Source organism: Argopecten irradians, chromosome 2 (genome assembly GCF_041381155.1).
Source record: "Argopecten irradians isolate NY chromosome 2, Ai_NY, whole genome shotgun sequence".
Classification (NCBI taxonomy): Eukaryota; Metazoa; Mollusca; class Bivalvia; order Pectinida; family Pectinidae; genus Argopecten; species Argopecten irradians.
The window spans coordinates 32,052,335-32,069,778 of record NC_091135.1 but is presented as its reverse complement, the minus strand read 5'-3'; the positions used below and the strand labels follow the sequence as shown (position 1 = coordinate 32,069,778).

Sequence of the window (17,444 nt, the reverse complement as noted above, 5' to 3'; positions counted from 1 at the left end):
CCTTGACAAAAAACTCACAGGCCTGTATAAAAAAAATGCAGGTTCTTCAGGATTTATACATGAAATAATGACTTTAACAAACAGTCGAAACGGTTGTTCCGAATAAACAAAAACGGCCCAGGTACTCCTCAAAATCCAATAACAGAGGTTATCGCTTTTCCAATTACTTTCCTATCTAAATTCCTCAAAAATATTTCAATTAACAAAAAAATAAGGATTTATCACGAGAAGAAAGAAAGAATTGCAAAACACGATCAATCAAGTATGTAACCTATGAAATTCTACTTCGTATACGATTCGGTTTTGATACGACTCCCAATTCATAACAGGAAGTTATTTACAGTTGTCTCCCTTTTGAGTACACCCTAACTTCCGCCAGTCATGTGCTGTTTGTTATGAATCAGAAAATTTGACAAGAGGTAAGTATAGCAGCCAAGCCGTGTATCTGCTATGGATACGTGTTTTTATTTTCATCCGCAAATTAGATTGTAATCGTTGTGATAAATAATGACCGATGTTTGACATTTAAGATTGGAAGAACAACGTGTGGAAACAAATAGCTAACATGTAAACTTAAACTTGCAGTAAGCTTAGATGTCCAGTAAATTCTTAGCATATAAGGTGTAAAATTAATAAGGATCGTTCTATCGGGGCCTTTCTTTTATTGTTATGATATTACAAGAAATATTCCATCCGTAGTTTGAAACGCTTTTTGATGTTTCAGTTCAAATAATGGAAGGGAAATAACTCTCTATTTGTAGTTAATAGTCTTGTCTTAAAATGTAGATACATATTTACCTATGTATATTTATGAAGAAGAATATAGAATTATACTCTTATCAAGGGCATATACTAGGATATGCTAGGCACATATTAGCTGCAATATTGTAGCTCAAAAGACTTTTTGACAGAAAATAGTATCGTCTTTAGAGCTGCAATTGGTGCCTATTACTGCTAATGGAGCAAAGTAATGATTATGCAAACCATTATGAAACGTTTGTTTGCATTTTTATCGTACTTGTTTGATATCGCTTACCTTCTAGGGAATAAAACTGAACCACATAAAATATCAAATTCTCATCGAGGCATTATTTTTTTACATAATACATATGAAGGTCTTTCTGAAGGAAATTTTTACGGCAAGTGCACAAATTGTGAATTTGACGTCTTGTGAGCGGTACGGTAGATATCAAGAATGGTAGTTATGTTTGTTTTGGACAAAAATCATATGTAAATGCATAAAATATTTGGAAACCTACAAAAAACTACGACACATAGGGACCAATTCGTACCCGCCGAAAGGTATAGTAGGCCGGGTACGTATATTCGTTCAAGGTACATTTACATTGTCAGGTTGGGCACATGTAAAGTTATTGCTATTATAGCGATATATAGCTATAATAGCTATTTATAGCTATATAAAACTGACAGTGATTAAACAACATTTTTTAAGATAAAAATGCTTCCGGTCAAAACCGACTCCTGAAACTTGCAGTGGTTGTTTATAACAATGATTCAAACATATTGAAAGCAGTTTTGATAAGGTATGATTAAGCTAATTAAGTTAATTATTGCTCTCTTGTTTCGAACGAAAAGTGGTTGCATAGTGTTCAGATGATTCTTATATACATTCCCTGCAAGTTTCAGGAGTCGGTTTTGAGCGCAAGCACTTTTATCTCCAGAAATGATGTTTTTCGCCAGTTTTGTATAGCTATAAATAACTATTATAGCTATGTATCGCTATAATAGCAATAAATTTACCCGTGCCCAACCTGACTGTACTAGAAAAAAAAATGCACTGTATGTATATAACCCCCCTCCCCATGCCCCTGTGCTGTATTGCCAATAATCGTCATTATTGACGGATGGTAAAACTATTAAGAAGAAGAGTTTAACCCAGTGAGGTCTCTGGCATATGGTAAAACCAACAGCTCTACTGAATGAACTGTAAAAACAAAGAAGCATACTCTGTAAGCAGAATAGCAACAGAGACTGTAATTTTAAAAACTATGTGCCCAACCACACTGACACACTTTGGCCCTTTATACTACTTTTGCTATGCTTTTGGAATTATTTTTATCTAAAATATAATTACAAGACTTTGAGCGTATCTATACCTTCCATGTGTTATATCTAATTGGGTGTCATGGTAAAATAATGAGGAAAATACATTCTTCAATTTTGCTATGACATATATTCCAGGAGTCACAACATGAAAGTAACCCCTGGAATATCATGGATATCCTAGAGGGGGAAATGATTCAAATTTTCATTATATATTGTATTACACTCTGTATAACAAAATTGCAAATGTTGATAAAAATAAAAAAAAACCATTGCTATACTTCTTACTCTGTTGTTGATTTGACACTCAAAAGTTCTAATGCAGATTTTCTGTTAGATGTGATGCAGTTGAATAAGTTACAGAATAAATCAAAATATTGAGATATTTGTCCTAGGGCCAATATATAAAATTCAGTGTATTTTATTTATATCAGATCTATATTTCCTGCAGATGCCAGATACCAAATAGAAGTAGTAAATCAAAACAAACAATATTTTTACAGTATAAAATGAAGTTGTTGATAATGTTGGAAAATATTATTTCTTATTAATATACAATGTAATGAACATTTCTTTTGTTTTCTTTTGAATTGAAGGTAACATTACACACAGCAGTCCAACCACTTTATTTGCATGTAAGATTATAAGTAATTAAAACACTTGACAATATTTTCATTAATTATTTTCCAGTTTAAATTAACAATTACATGTATTAGTTATTCATTGTTTGCCTCTTTTTATAAGCTTTGTGAATTGTTAACTTAAAAAGATAACATGAATTCAAATGACTCATTAAACATTGTGATGAATAATCGGAAGGGTTCTGATTCTGTTTTTTATTGACTTGCTCAATAATGGTTGATTTAAAGCTGTTCATATTAGGTATACGTATATATGAACCCTGGCTTGCTTTGAACTATAAAATCAGTGTTGAGTCATTTTTTTCAAAAATTCATTAATAATTACTTCTGCTTTTATTTATCTTTTTCGAATGTATAATTATTGAGAAGTTTAGAAGATGATAAGATAATAGTTGATGTACATGTTCCTAGAGTAAGGTAAGGATTATTTATCTGATATTCCTCCTGCTTTTTCTCCTTCTGCACATCTGTCAAAATTCTGTATCCTTTAACACTTGACCCTCACTTATAACTTCAAGTTAAACTTATAAGTACCTGGTAATATAAATCAAATTAATTAAGAATTATGAGAAATTAAAATCAAATGTATTATAGTTTTGTTAGAATATCCATATGTATGAACAGTAATTATAACAGCACAAATATACGCACACCGGCCAGTACATATATAAATACATCCTTATAAAATTTCCATCTCCCCTTATTCACAGCAGCCAGCTTTCCAAAGTCACATATTTATTGTAGTTCAGAAATAAAACTGAATTAAAGATAGTTTATATGTTATCTTAATCCTGTTTTTGAGTGATTTAATTTAAATGTTTTTTCAAAATTTTCATCATAGACTTAGTTTAAGTTTAAAAAAAAACAAAGTAAACAACCAAACAGATTATGCAATCTAGAAGGCTAAGTTTTATGAACAAATTGAACTAGTTCACACAATTTATGTTTGAATTTTACGTTACTGCTTAATATAATTTATAAAAAGAATTGTAAATTACTCAGATGAGAGAGTTAATTATCTTAAAACAAATGCTATTTTTAAGTGTTCTCTTTTTCAATGGTTGATGCTTTTATAAATTTGTGCTGATTACCCTAGTGTCTGTTCTGATGTTACTCCTGATCAACTGTTAGGATAAGAAGTAAGTTATATTTATAATATTTCATTGTTATCTTTTCTTTTAAGTTTATATACTATGTGATCCAAAGATAATACATTTTTGCCCTGATTCGAACTCCCCCTGAAAAGGAGGTGGCATATCTAATGTCATCCATTCATATAACTGTTAATTCCCTCCTTAACTCTCTTGATGTTGTTTCATTTAGTATTTACACAATAGAATTAGATTGCTTTCTTGTGTTGTTTGGGGGATCAATCCATAGACTGGTTGATTACATATAAGTATATATTGGACATAGGGATTATATAGAAATACTGACATGAAGACTATAGGTATGTAAGATAAGGCAGGGTAGATATAGAGGGTACACTATATAGTACTTAGTGTATAATGGGTGTGGGATGGAGGGACTGTACAAACAAAGACACTACAGGGATTGGTTACTAAGTATAGTGTACTGATACACTTAAGGTGTGGCCAAGGCATAGTTAATATGTAAAAATGCAAACCCCAACATTATATAACTACACATCACCTGAAGGGTTTTCACATCTATAAGCATTAACTATGCGTGGTGTAAATAAGGAGATGATACCATTGCCAACTTTTGCTGATGTCTTTTTACAAGGTAACCTCTTGATAAATACTAAATAGGGGCAATCTAGTATTTTCAGTAAAACATATGTAGAATGAATGGGATCCCAGTTTTATCTGAAGGCATTGATTCCGACAGCAGCTGATGTAAGCAACTGCAGGGGTATGTCCTGCCCCTATTTTCAGTAAAACATTGCTTATTAATAGTATAATTCAATATTGTTTTTATATTTTGTTTTGAAGCAATACTTATTTACAAATAACAAGTGATATTTACTGAAAGGCTGAATTGCTTATTTAGAGTTTACCTATTATATTTAAAGATGCTCCAACGCTGACAAATGTTTTTTTTTCACTATCAAAAACAGGAGCAGACAATTTAGTATTTTTCTTCAATTGCAAAAGTTACTTATTTACACCATTACCACCATTGAAAAGTTTGAGCTTCTAATTTAACTTCACGTTAAAAATATCAAAAATAATTAATGGCATCCCGTAGCACTATATCTTATATGAATTGAAGTAATGATTGCGCATGCACCAGAAGCAAAATAAATTATTTTATATATTATTTTTTTGTGTTAATTAGACATATATATACACGATTAAACACCAATTATTGTTAAAGTGATGAATATCATTTATGCTCTGTCGGCGGTGAGCATCTTTAAACTTTGATAAGAGAAAAATTATAAAATATCGCTTATAATTATTAATACAATATACCGTACAATTCAACTGCATGTCGTTATGTTTATTTAGGTTAATGAGAAGTGACTCATATTTTCAGCAATAATATATCTCTTATTGATAAAAAAACCATATTTAATAAGTTCTACCTGTTATAACTGAGCAATTTAATAAGTTCTACCTGTTATAACTAAGCAATGATAAAAGAAAATTGATCAGTAAAATATTGCTCGCTGTATTTTGACCACTTGAACCAGGTGGAATAAGGACATATACAAGAAAAAAAGGAATTATGATTATGAAAATGCAAATTTCAAGGTTTTTTTTATATTTGTTTAAATTTGATAAAAAGTCAATGAATTTTTTGATATGGAGGAATATTGTATATGTAATTGTTAAAATTTGAGAACTAATTTTGAATCTGATTGTATAGAGAGTCCTGACAAGTTGACAACAATGATTTAATGTCATATTATTTCTGATACCATTAACATTATACAATGTATCACTGACATTTGAAGATACAATGTGTACTGTTAGTGCCTTACCTGAGCTGTGGACATATTAATGAAATTTAACATATTACAATTTTTGTTGTGATATTATTCATAGCTACTTGTATATAATATTTCCCAGCTCTACCATTCCCATTATACATTTGTCTTAAATCACTTTGTAATTTGTTTTTTACAGATACCTACTACCTAGAAAAAGTTAGGGCCATATCTAATAATGTGAGAAGTAGAAATGTAATGGGTGATCAGGCAACCAAGGTTGTTCACCCTGATGATGGATCAGCGGTGCCCTCAAAAGACCAGGATGTAGCGACGCCACCTGGTGTTGGAGAAGATGAGGGTATGCCGTGTGACAGTGGGTACGCGGACAATATGTCTGAGTCTAAGATTTCCCTGACCAGTAACAGCACTGACGTCAGTATCCCTGCCTCGGTTGAGTCTGACTTGGATAGTGTGTCTGTGTCGTTACAGTCTCCTCGCCCTTCAGACCAGATTACCAGTACCCCTCTCACCAGTGTAACCCTCGACCATACACGCATGGCTGCCCACTTAAAGAGGGCATTCTCAAGGTCTCACAGTCGGAATGACCAGTCCGACTCTGGTACTCACAGGGTGACAGGCATGAATGAGGAAATCAACGTCCCCATCGTAGGTTTTGAGGTCATGGAGGAAAGGTCAAAATTTACAGTAAGTTTTTCAGAGCATGTAAAATGCTTTTACATTCAGTGCTTAAAGTGAACAGTCGGGCAAGGATGGCTAAAGTCGGTAAAAATGGTGTGAATGTATCCAGTATAATTTCTTATGAAATGGAAAAATAAAATCTCTTGTCAAAATCTGTTTGCGTACGAAGAAATTAATTTAAAGTATGGAAATTCTAAAACGTCCTCCCGGCTCACTATGTCCGTGGTTACATTTCCACGCAGCCTCGCTTTCAATGCTTTCAACTTTTCTTTACTTTAATGGTCAGAATTGGGAAACTAATCAGAACTTGACCGTCGTATTAATATGTGAGAACTTTTGGAAGGCCAATGAACGCATTTAGACTGATTTTCTTTGTCCGACTATTCACTTTAAAGTTGAAATGTGTTATTATAATTTAAAACCAGGCCTATACAGTAATGTTAACTGTTATAATCCTCAGTGAGCCTGGCTGATAAATATGTAGGATTCATTCTGTAGGAATAAGATGAAAATGAAATCTGCTTGACTGTTCATGAGCAGACTTCACTATTTTTCATTTTCGTTTTGTATCTAAATTTTAATTAATGATTTGTTAATTCATGTACAATTTTTTTTTTGATTAATTTATTATACGAAAAGTACATTTAGATACAAATGTTTGACAGGTGTTCAAGATCCAAGTGAAGGTATCTCCAACAAACAGCTGGTTTGTGTTCCGGCGATTCTCCGACTTCGTACATCTTAACGAGAAGGTAGGGATACCTGAAGCAGAGATTGCTTTGCTTTTATCAGGAGAAAACTAAATCATAGTCACCCAAACATTTGATGTTAATTCTCTATCACTAACAAAAAAGGCATACCTAGTCATACCGTTCTCAAAAAGGAATGTAACTTTAGTCATCACTAGGTACTCTGTGTACTGTATGTATATAGCTTTCAACCCCAACCCGAAATTTTAAAGATCTTGAAAATACATATTCTATGACTATTATCTTTATGTTACTGGTATATACCTTGTGTTGTTTCACATATCAAATATGACAATGAACTTGCAAAATGATTTTACTTAAAAGGGCTTTGTTACTCGATTATCACATGATGTTTTATCCTTGTGGTTTGTTTCCATGCATACTTTAGTAACTGGAGAGGGAATGAAACTAACCTTTCATAAATTGTGAGGCAACTTAAGTTATATTTTAAAATATGACAATCTGTAGATTCAGATCATATGGACAATACAAAACACAAACTGTTTGATGTCAAATAGATGTCAATTTTTCTAGTGACTGAGATTAAGTAAATTACAGGTTGTAGGCATTGTTCTATAATTATTTGTTCTCAGATCAAGTGATCTAAACAGGAAATCTTTTGTTAGCATACACATCTGGTATATTTGATCTGTATCATGTTTGGTTTACAGCTAAAGAAATTATTCCCAGGGCTACGATTAGCTCTTCCACCAAAGCGATGGTTCAGAGATAACTTTGACAGGAACTTCCTGGAAGACAGGATGCTGGGATTGCAAGCGTTTGCCGACAATGTCACTGGTCATCAAGACATCAAAAAGAGGTAAAGGCGACATTCAGGATTTCTATCAGTTTAACAAATGCAAGTTGGTTACACAATTTGAAACTTTGTCAGAGGAATGCAGGGTAACAAATTTAAAGTAGTCTTGGTACATTACATCTCTCTTGGATGCAATCTTAGGTTTATAATTAAAATTTCCGTGCTTCTAATATTTTCTATATAATGTAATGAAGATAAATGAGAATTAAAGAAAAAGAAAGAAAAATGTTGGATAAAACTGAAAAGAAGTTAACCATCCATGTTTCAGTCAGCCAGTGAGAGAGTTTTTTTGTCTAGATGAGCCCCCCGGACCACATGATAGTTTGGAGGAGAGCAGGGTATGTATAACATATAGAATACTTATGGAGAGGGGTTGCAGTTTGGGAATTCTTCTATGATATTCTTTATATGATATAATCTCCAAATCTGCTACCCTACAAAATTTTAAGTATGCAATGGTTTTACTGTTTAACAATCTTTATGAATACTCACAGGAAACCTGCCAATATTATAGTTATTGAATGGGTATGAGGGAAATAGCACTTTTATTGTCCCCCGAGACATAAACTATTTCCCGAGGCGAAGCCGAGGGAAATAGTTGTGTCAAGGGGGACAATAGAAGTGCTATTTCCCGAATAAACCCATTCAATAAATGTTTTATTATACCGTTGAGAAAAATGCTATAACATATAACCCGTTGATATTTTTACTTGTTCCACATTCCATATCATCGATAGTGCCCAGTGATTTTTCTCTTACGTAGTCCTTTAAAATATTAACTGCTGTTTTAGCAACTTGCTGTGTATTTCCACTGTCGCTATCGGTCACAAATTTTTCGAGAGATTCCTCGTCTAGGTTGTCGAATCTGGAGGCCATGTTGTACGGTAAATAAGTTGTCGTCTGCAGCATCAAATCTAGATCACCTAAGCGCTTTGTGTTTTTTCGTTGGAAATGAGATACAGTCAGAGAGGTTCCGAATGAAGTACTCCCAATGCGTTATCCAATCAAATTCATGGTTGAGCAAAAGTCCGCGATAATTTGAATGCAGGTAAAAAGCTCATTTTCAGGTAAATAGTTTGAATGACTATTTACCTGGTAAATAACAGTTTTAAATGACTGGATTACGATTGGATTTGAATAGCATTTCTATTCTCTACACTTTACATAGTGAAAAGGAAGCAAAGTTATAATAATAATAAATATTGGCATGTTATTATGCTAGTACATCAAAAAAGAACCATTTTTTGCTGATGACCTTAACCTTTTTTGTAAACAGTTGACCTTGACCTTTTAATAAGCTGGTGACCTTGACCTTTTAGGCTCATTGTGAGGAGTTGGAAGATACTGTGTACAGTCTGAAGAAAGAAATGGCTGACAGAGATTCCGAGATCTCTCTCCTCACTGATGAACTCACGCTTTACAAGAAGCAAGTGGAAATGCTCTCTAAGGCTCTAAGGTATCATTTAAATCTACTAAAGGACTTTGAATCTACTTAAAATAAACCTTAACTAATAAATTGTAATAGCCAAAATATTAAAGCCATGTTGATTTAAGAAGTTGAAAGATCACTTATCTGTCCTTATATCCGTAACACTTATCATTCAGTCTTTAGTTACACTTGATTTGTGGTTCATTCAGAAGGGAAGTCTTATCAGAAGGGTCATTTAAGGACATGCCAGGTTTATATGGTGGGTGAAAGCTGGAGTACCTGGAGAAAATCCACTGACCAGTGGCCAGTACGGACAACTGCCCTACATGGGATTCAAACTCACTACCTATTATGGGTGTCCTACAGCATAGGTTGAGAGTTTGTGGTAATATTGGGACATCTTCATCAACCAGCCACTGCGGTCCCAGCTCAAAGAGTTTCCAGAAGCAGAAGAGCTAAAAATCAAGTTATATTGTAGATCTGTAGTAGATGAGGACAAATTGAGTTGGGCTCTGTAGGCTTACAGACACAAACATTCAGGGAGGCTTCCAATAATAATGTGCAGCTTTTAAATGATATTTCCTGGCTAGAGAAATCTCGTTTGATCAATGAGTTAACACAATCTTATTTCTTACAGAGAAAAGAATGCTAGTCACCAAAGTCTTGACTCGGCTGGCTGTGGTGATGCAAGTTCATCAGGTGGCTCAGAGGCTGACGTATCAGAGGTCAAAGGTCATACATCAACTTCCAGGTGAGTCGTCACTTCTGACCAATCCCTGTCCTGCAGAATTAGTACCAATTAACCTGGAGAATGGAGTTCCACATGATACCTGATATGTGTTGAAATAGCTCTACTTACATGTTGTAGCAGCTGTTGGTTTGTTTGTTTCAAAGTTGGCATGCTATGGTTAATTTTGAGTTATGCATAAACATGGTTAATATTTGGTGATAAACAGAATACTTTAAATTAAGCATACAACGGTAGGCTTTTAATTACATGATTTTGAGCTAGCAAGATTTCTTATTTATTTCTAAATATCCTACATGCTGATACTATTTGATGGTAAATATCATTTTGAAGTCTTATGTTCCTTCTGATGTTAGAATATTTTGCAAATCACAAAAACATTTCTATCAAACTTTCCAATCAGGGTACAGTTTGTATAGCCTGTAATTACAGCAGCTAGTTATAGTGTATAACTTTAAGAAATTCCGTAACTTAAAGTTCTCCTATGGAAACTATTACAGATTTTAAGGAAGGCTCCTTAACTTAAGGGATTTTCCTTAACTTCCGTAATGCTTTCCTGTGGAGAATTTCAAGTTAAGGAATTTTCATGAAACTGGGCCCAGGTATCTAATCAATTATAAAAGTATTGTATGTATGACAATGTATAACATTAGAATTAAGGGTTCAAACCACAGACTGACTAATCACTATATATTTTCCCTATCCTGTCGAAAATACGCTAACATAATCAGCTCTCTGTCTTTTCAGTAAAATAGCCTCCAGCAGGAATGGGTCAGTGGCCAGTCTTACCAAGCCTCGAAGCGTTTCCATGGAAACATGACCATTGTCGGCACATTTGTGATCTCAGCAATCACTACATGTCTACTGTCTTTCACGGAGTCCATGTCAAAGATATCTCTGTAAGCTGTAGCCCTGGAGAAGTTTGTTTTTATGTGCCTGTATTCCATCTTTGTATATCACAGAGTTATCTGTTCTTGCAGGTAGATATCAATTGTGACATCATTAGCTTATGAGAGAAAATTAGTAGAATTAATTATCTACTAGCAAGGGCAGATAACTCTGTAATATACAAATAGAGTATATTCTGTATTTGCATATTACAGAGTTGTCTGCCCTTGCAGGTAGGTATTGACTGTGACGTCACTTGTTCGGGAGCGTAGCATCATACTTTTCAGAGAAAACGATGTGGATTTTGTTAGCAAAATAATGACGTCATAAGGGATACCTACATGCAAGGGAGTTAACTCTGTAATATTCAAAGACGGAATAAGATATGGAGAAAAGTGCGTGTGTATTCTTCCTGTTGTATTAAAGCAGAGTTATCTATTCATGTGACCAGGAAATGATTGTTATATCATTTGTTTACTATATTGACATTATGTAATAAGAAGAGCTTGTCATTTTCTTGTGGTAAATGAATTGTGTAACAACCAAACCCTGATTACAAGAGCTGATAGCTGTGCACAATGAAAATATAAAAGTGTGGACTCGACTTATTGGTTCATAATCGTCAACAATCATGATTGCTGTAATTAGTAACACTTCTCACTTTCTGTGGAAGTTTTTAATTTTTAAATATAATGCCTCAACTTAATTATTCTATAATATGAAATAAACATTTGGATAAGTATAAACTAACTTTTGGTGCTCATCAAAATTCTGCTCTCAATATATGTATGTTCTATTTCATTTTGACTATGTATAAAAATAGGGGAAAATCTTCTCGAACAAGTGTTTCATCTATCTTGATTTTCATTTAAAATGAATTGTTGAGACACCTGAGACACCTGGGCCCAGTTTCATCAATAATTTTTAACTTAAAATTTCTTCATAGAAAAGCATTGCAGAAATTATGGAAAGTTCCTTAACGTAAAAGTTTTAAAACTTTAAAGTTTAAGAATTCCTTAAATTTAAGCAATGCTGATGAAGCTTGGCTCTGTGTGCTTACAGTATTTGTAAAATCATAACAGCTGTATTTGATAAGCCTAAACTATACATGAAAGCCTTTTCTGTGATTGGTGAAAGTTGAACCAATGAGTTGCGTATACACTGTGTATGGGAGTGATCATGGTACAGAATTCCTGCTTGGTGCATTGTTGTCACATAGTACAAGCTGTTCAGACAAGGAGGGTTCTAGTGGGAACAATTTTTTATAAACCAAACAGTCTGGTTCAAAATTAATGGTTATACTTTTGTCTTGATACGTATGTAGCCAACAGATATGAAAAGATATCGGATAACAATTTTAAAAGTAAATGTTTGTCAATGGTACTAAGTACTCCCTGTCTGTACATGCCACTTGTAACATGGTAACCATGCTACACTTTACTGGTTTTCTGTATCCATGACAACTGTTTGTATCTTAAGGGACCATATTTTACATGACAAGGGTATTGTATTGAAACTAGTGGTATATACAATGTGTGTGTGATGTTGTACCTAAACACCTACAGATGTAAACAATTTGTAGATGTCACTTCTCATCTGGATAATTCTTTGTTATTCAGGTTTATAGTAGATGTAGTCTGTGTTTACTTTGGCTTTCAACTGCCTGGAAAGAAAATCTTAAATGTGTCAAGAGAAAATATATTTCTTAAGAGTGAACAGATGACAGTCAAAGGAACCCAGATTACAATACTTGCTTGCCATTGCTAGGTGCTACTGTGGCCATGCTTAAAATTGAATGCTAAAGTCTTTGTTCGGTCGACTGATCTAGTCAGTAGAGTAGATTATCTGTCGTTGTTGAGCAGAGAAAGTGACGATTATCCAGGTAAACATCAAACACATTTAATGACTTATACAGGTCATGTAATATATGAAAAATAATTTGAAGTGAAACATGATACTAAAATGAATTTCCTAGTTAGCAATTACTTATTTTTAAATTGCCTTATATTGATGAAGAATGAAACATAAGCCTTTACTGGCTAGTGTAGGTTTAGCCAGATGAATTGTATTTTAGTAATAATTTATAAATGATACATTGAATTGAAATAACATATTTTTATGTACTTGTACGTCTTTCATCACAGAATTGTTTTAGATTACAACAGGATGAGCTTTATTTTTTATTCTGCAAATTTTGAGAAATTTTTAGAGTTTTATGAAATGTTACATTTCAAAGATTGGTTGGTTGTGCTAGGTGTCTCTTTGTTTTATAAGATGTAAGGAAAGTATTTTATTATCAGATATAAACAATTGTATGTACAATATACTTATCACCTACCAACCCTGGTGTGCAGCAGTGAATTCACCATATAATTACACTCCATTGTAATATGCTATATTGTTTTACATGTTATATATATTGTTTTACAATATTTGATGGATAGGTGTGTTAAAGCTGTTTTAGTGCAATTTTGGTACAACTAGTGTTATAATGTCAAAATAGTGCAATTGTAGGATATGTGTTTTGGATCATGGGTGAAATAGAACAAGTGTAGAAAGTGTTTTATGGTATAGGGGGGTTAGATAAACTGCATACCTGGTATATGGCATCTTTTTCATCTTCTAAAATTTAATGGTTTTGTCATTATTTACATGCACAACAATTATACCAACAACTTGTTTTAATACATGTAATTGATTTAAAGATATTTTCATTTAAGTGATTTTTTATTTGTAAGCCTTTTTCGAAGTCACTCTTTTTAAATGGTTATCAAAAAAATTAGAACATTAGCTCATGTGTACATGACTTTCCATTGCATGTTTGAGTAAAAGTTAAGAAAAATGGGATTTAATGTAAGAAATTACTTTATTAACGATTGTTGGAATATTGGATGGCTACTAAAAATATAACACTGAATCCAAAATGGATTTCAATTTTAACAAATTTTATTTCATACAAAATATGGAAAGGGATCAAACAATAGGCTAAGCCAATGCAGGTTCTCTCCCAGAATCCAAAAATGGATGCAGTAGTAGAATCTTTGAAAGTGTCTAATACTTAGAAAAAATCTTATTAACCCCATATACTACTAATTATAATTAGTGTAGAAGTGCTGTGAATATTTTTTTGTGGTTTAGCAGTATTGATACTGGTGCTTGTTAGTTGATTGCCTGTAGAATAGGTAAATAGTGTGAAAAATGTCCTCCCACCCACTTTGTGTGTTCTGCTTTCATTTTCACCAATTCATGATAATCACACAGAAATCCTGACAAGTTTATTAATTAAACCTGATATCCATGCATTATTTTTTGTTGAGGTTGTATGTCATTTTAAGAGTTTGTCTTTTTTTTCTGATACCTGTATTGTGTCTGATACTTGTATATGCAAATAGATAGAAATTTGCAATGTCTTAATGCATGATTAATTTTTATTCCTTTTATTCTTAACTCATTCACCCCTGATGACACTTTTAGACTCTTCTAAATCAAACACTAGACCAGTCCATTAAGAATAAGGGGTGAATAATATGTTAATTTAGTCTCATTCTAAAGACCATGTTTTCCCCATCGTTTTGTCATGCAGAATAGCCTTGTCTTATTGAGGAGATACTGATTGAGTCATCTTTTGTTTTTGAGAGTATCATTATGACATACAGTCAAAATTGCCTTAGCGACCTTCTGAATTCAGCGACCTCTGTCTTAAACGACCTAAATTATTCCTCCCAGCGAAAATTACTATATAATCTATCTGTATTAAACGACCGTCTGTCTTATGCGACAAGCGACCATACTTTTAGGATCCAACGACACAATATACATTGATACATGTATTTAATTGTTTCGAAAGGGGTGATTCAATTAAGAGACCAACTGTCATATGTGACCTATTTTTCAATCTCCTTTGGAAGGTCTCTTAAAACAATTTTGACTGTATTCAAAACATGATTTTCTTAAAGAAATTGATGACAAAATCAATCACTGCTCAAAAGTGGAGATAACTCTTCATGGCAAAAAGATGATGTTGGATCTCTGTTACTTTTATCACAATGTCCGTTTGTGTTTTAAACTAAAGTTTATGTTTGTCCATTTATTTCTTGTTCAGCGTTTGTTTTTAATCGGTTCAGCTTTGTATCTAAATCCTGATTTACTGGGTACTGACATTGTGGAGAGATTTCAGTGATCTTTAATGTACAGCGATTCTAATGTAAATATTAATTTTACAAGAATTGTCAAACCCAAATCTTTTTTATTTTCAAATAGGTAATGAAATCCAATATGCCTGGTCAAATGACAAGTGTTTAATCAAAGTGACATTCTGCATTTGCATGTTATAGAGTTATCTACCCTTGCTGGAAAGTTTAATTGTTAAATATTTGTGAGCACATCATATTTTTGAAAGAGAATAACTCATTTTCTGCTTACAGACTAATAACATCACAATTGATACCTATGATGGCAGGTAACTCTGTAATATGCAAATGCAATGTACAGTAAATATACCCATGGCGTTTGTTGTCAACTATGCAAATCATGTTACACCCTAGGGAGTATTACTGGTAAATAGTCTGTGTCTACTTGTAAGAAACATCTCAAAGATGATGAAAATCTCAAGCAATATTGTTTGTGGGAAATATAAGGATTGAAGAAATCTCTCACATCAAACATTGCAAACTGGCTTTGAATTGGTTAGTTCAGCCATTAAAGTAAGGTTAGAGTGTATTACGAAATAAAAGTTTGAAACTCTCTTGACAAAATAAACCTAGAGTAAAAAGACATTGTGATATGTGTGTCCATTTCTGTATATAATACAAATTGTTGGTTTAAAAACAGCTTGTTTATATTGTATCTTTACCTTGGTTTGTTCCCAGTGAAAATAAAATCAGTCTCTGTCTCCTTAATTAAGCACAGACATGCACTGACAATGTATTGGTGATATTCAAATGCAGAATATAGTTCGTAAATGATAAATGTGTGTACGTGGTTTTGTTACTTTAACACCAGAGGTTTTCTGTGATAGGTATTTGTAGGTGTGATTTTTACATGAAAGTCATACCAGATCAATCTTTTAAATCCAACAATATCAGAGTAAGTTTCTCAATGTTGAACATCTAATAATCTTGGATTATCTTGAATGCAATGTGTGATATTGTATCTTTTTTCTATCCTCTGCTTTCACAAATAGAGCATTTTGTCATCCGTCAATCAATCTAGGCCTTACTAGTATCTTTCAAAATCTGTTTCTGTTTATAGTTAACAGATTTTGTCATAGATATTTTTACTTAACAGAGTTATGGCCCCTTGAATGAAACTTTCAAATCAGAAATGTGTATTGTTACCTGATTATCATAACTTAATATGTAAAAATATATTCTAAATTACTAGACTACGTAAACTGTACCATTTTCTGAAAGCAGGGGATATTAATCTCATGAATTTGCTTGCTGGTGTTTTATTATAAAACCATTGAACGGGGCCTTAATTTGTAGTTTGCTATATACATGTTCACTCGCTGTATGGTGACGGTTATCACTGAAATATGACATATTAATGAAACATATATGTAGTGTAAGGAATGTTATAAATATTGCTCAATGACTGCCTATAGCTTTGAATAAGCTTTTAATATTTTTGAATTTTATACTGTTGAGTGATTGTAACAGAATTTATCATAAGCTTATAAGCATAGTAACAATATTTAATGTTTTATAGAAAATTATGTTATATGGTTTTCTGAAATTTTACTTCAAACATGAGAAAGGTAATACATTGTAAACCCTTGGAGTGAAAACCTGGTATGATTTCTCAAAGAACATTAGATAGAGCGATATCCTTTTCTGATATTGTGTTTTGGCGTTGGGCTTTAGATTGACAAAAACTGTTTCATTTGTTGAATACAAGAATTATTTTTAGAATCAAAGGATGATGATAAAGATATTTTATAGGTAACCAAGAATGGATTCAAAGGAAGTTGAAAGGGGGTGGGGAGGCAAAATTGATTTTAAACTGCCACAAATTAGATATGACCAATTATTGAAAAAAGGTTATTGTAATTTACATAAAGTTAATCTTCCAAAAGGGGGTGTCAGTGTTGGATCCCCCTCTAAATCTTCACATGGTAACATATTATACCCTAAATTTATAAAGCACAAGGTAGTTGTGTACTGTATATTGTTAAAGCCTTATCAGGTCTGCTTACAGTAGACTAAGTCATCAAAGTATTGCGAGTATAATTAAGAGTTGTTGTTAAATAAAAAAGATTTTCACGCCATACACATTTCTTTTGAATTTTGATCTCACGTGGTATATACCACATGATTTGCAGCTGTAAGATAAGACAATTGACCGACACTTTCTGAAGACAATGGACATAGACAATTTCAGAAGACAATGGACAGGCAATTTCAGAAGACAATGGACAGACAATTTCTAAAGTGTAGCTGGAAAGTTTCTCGCTGCAATAGTGATTGCATAGCTTTAGATCACAGACACACAATTTCTTTATGATAATTA

At 32.9% G+C, this 17,444-nt stretch overlaps 1 protein-coding gene across 3 annotated transcripts; it reads left to right on the top strand.

The window, feature by feature from the left end:
• Positions 1-332: 332 nt before the first annotated feature.
• LOC138315171 (sorting nexin-16-like) lies at positions 333-11,658 on the top strand. 3 transcript variants are annotated; one of them, XM_069255973.1, is made up of 9 exons: positions 359-419; positions 2,661-2,699; positions 5,801-6,309; positions 6,969-7,055; positions 7,724-7,872; positions 8,138-8,207; positions 9,189-9,325; positions 9,936-10,049; positions 10,794-11,658. In XM_069255973.1, the coding sequence occupies exons 3-9, from the start codon at positions 5,860-5,862 to the stop codon at positions 10,864-10,866; spliced, it is 1,080 nt and encodes a 359-aa protein (XP_069112074.1). In that variant the 5' UTR covers positions 359-419; positions 2,661-2,699; positions 5,801-5,859; the 3' UTR covers positions 10,867-11,658. The 3 variants fall into 3 exon arrangements, with proteins under 3 accessions (XP_069112075.1, XP_069112074.1, XP_069112077.1); XM_069255974.1 differs by lacking the exon at positions 2,661-2,699 and having other exon boundaries at positions 333-419; XM_069255976.1 differs by lacking the exons at positions 359-419; positions 2,661-2,699 and adding an exon at positions 2,723-3,844.
• The last annotated feature ends 5,786 nt before the right edge of the window (positions 11,659-17,444 follow it).

Coding starts and splice junctions, on each gene's coding strand:
- LOC138315171 (XM_069255974.1), top strand. CDS start 5,860: ATGGGTGATCAGGCAACCAAGGTTGTTCACCCTGATGATGGATCAGCG. Junction 7,056..7,723: donor TCGTACATCTTAACGAGAAG/GTAGGGATACCT, acceptor TTTGGTTTACAG/CTAAAGAAATTATTCCCAGG. Junction 8,208..9,188: donor ATAGTTTGGAGGAGAGCAGG/GTATGTATAACA, acceptor TTGACCTTTTAG/GCTCATTGTGAGGAGTTGGA.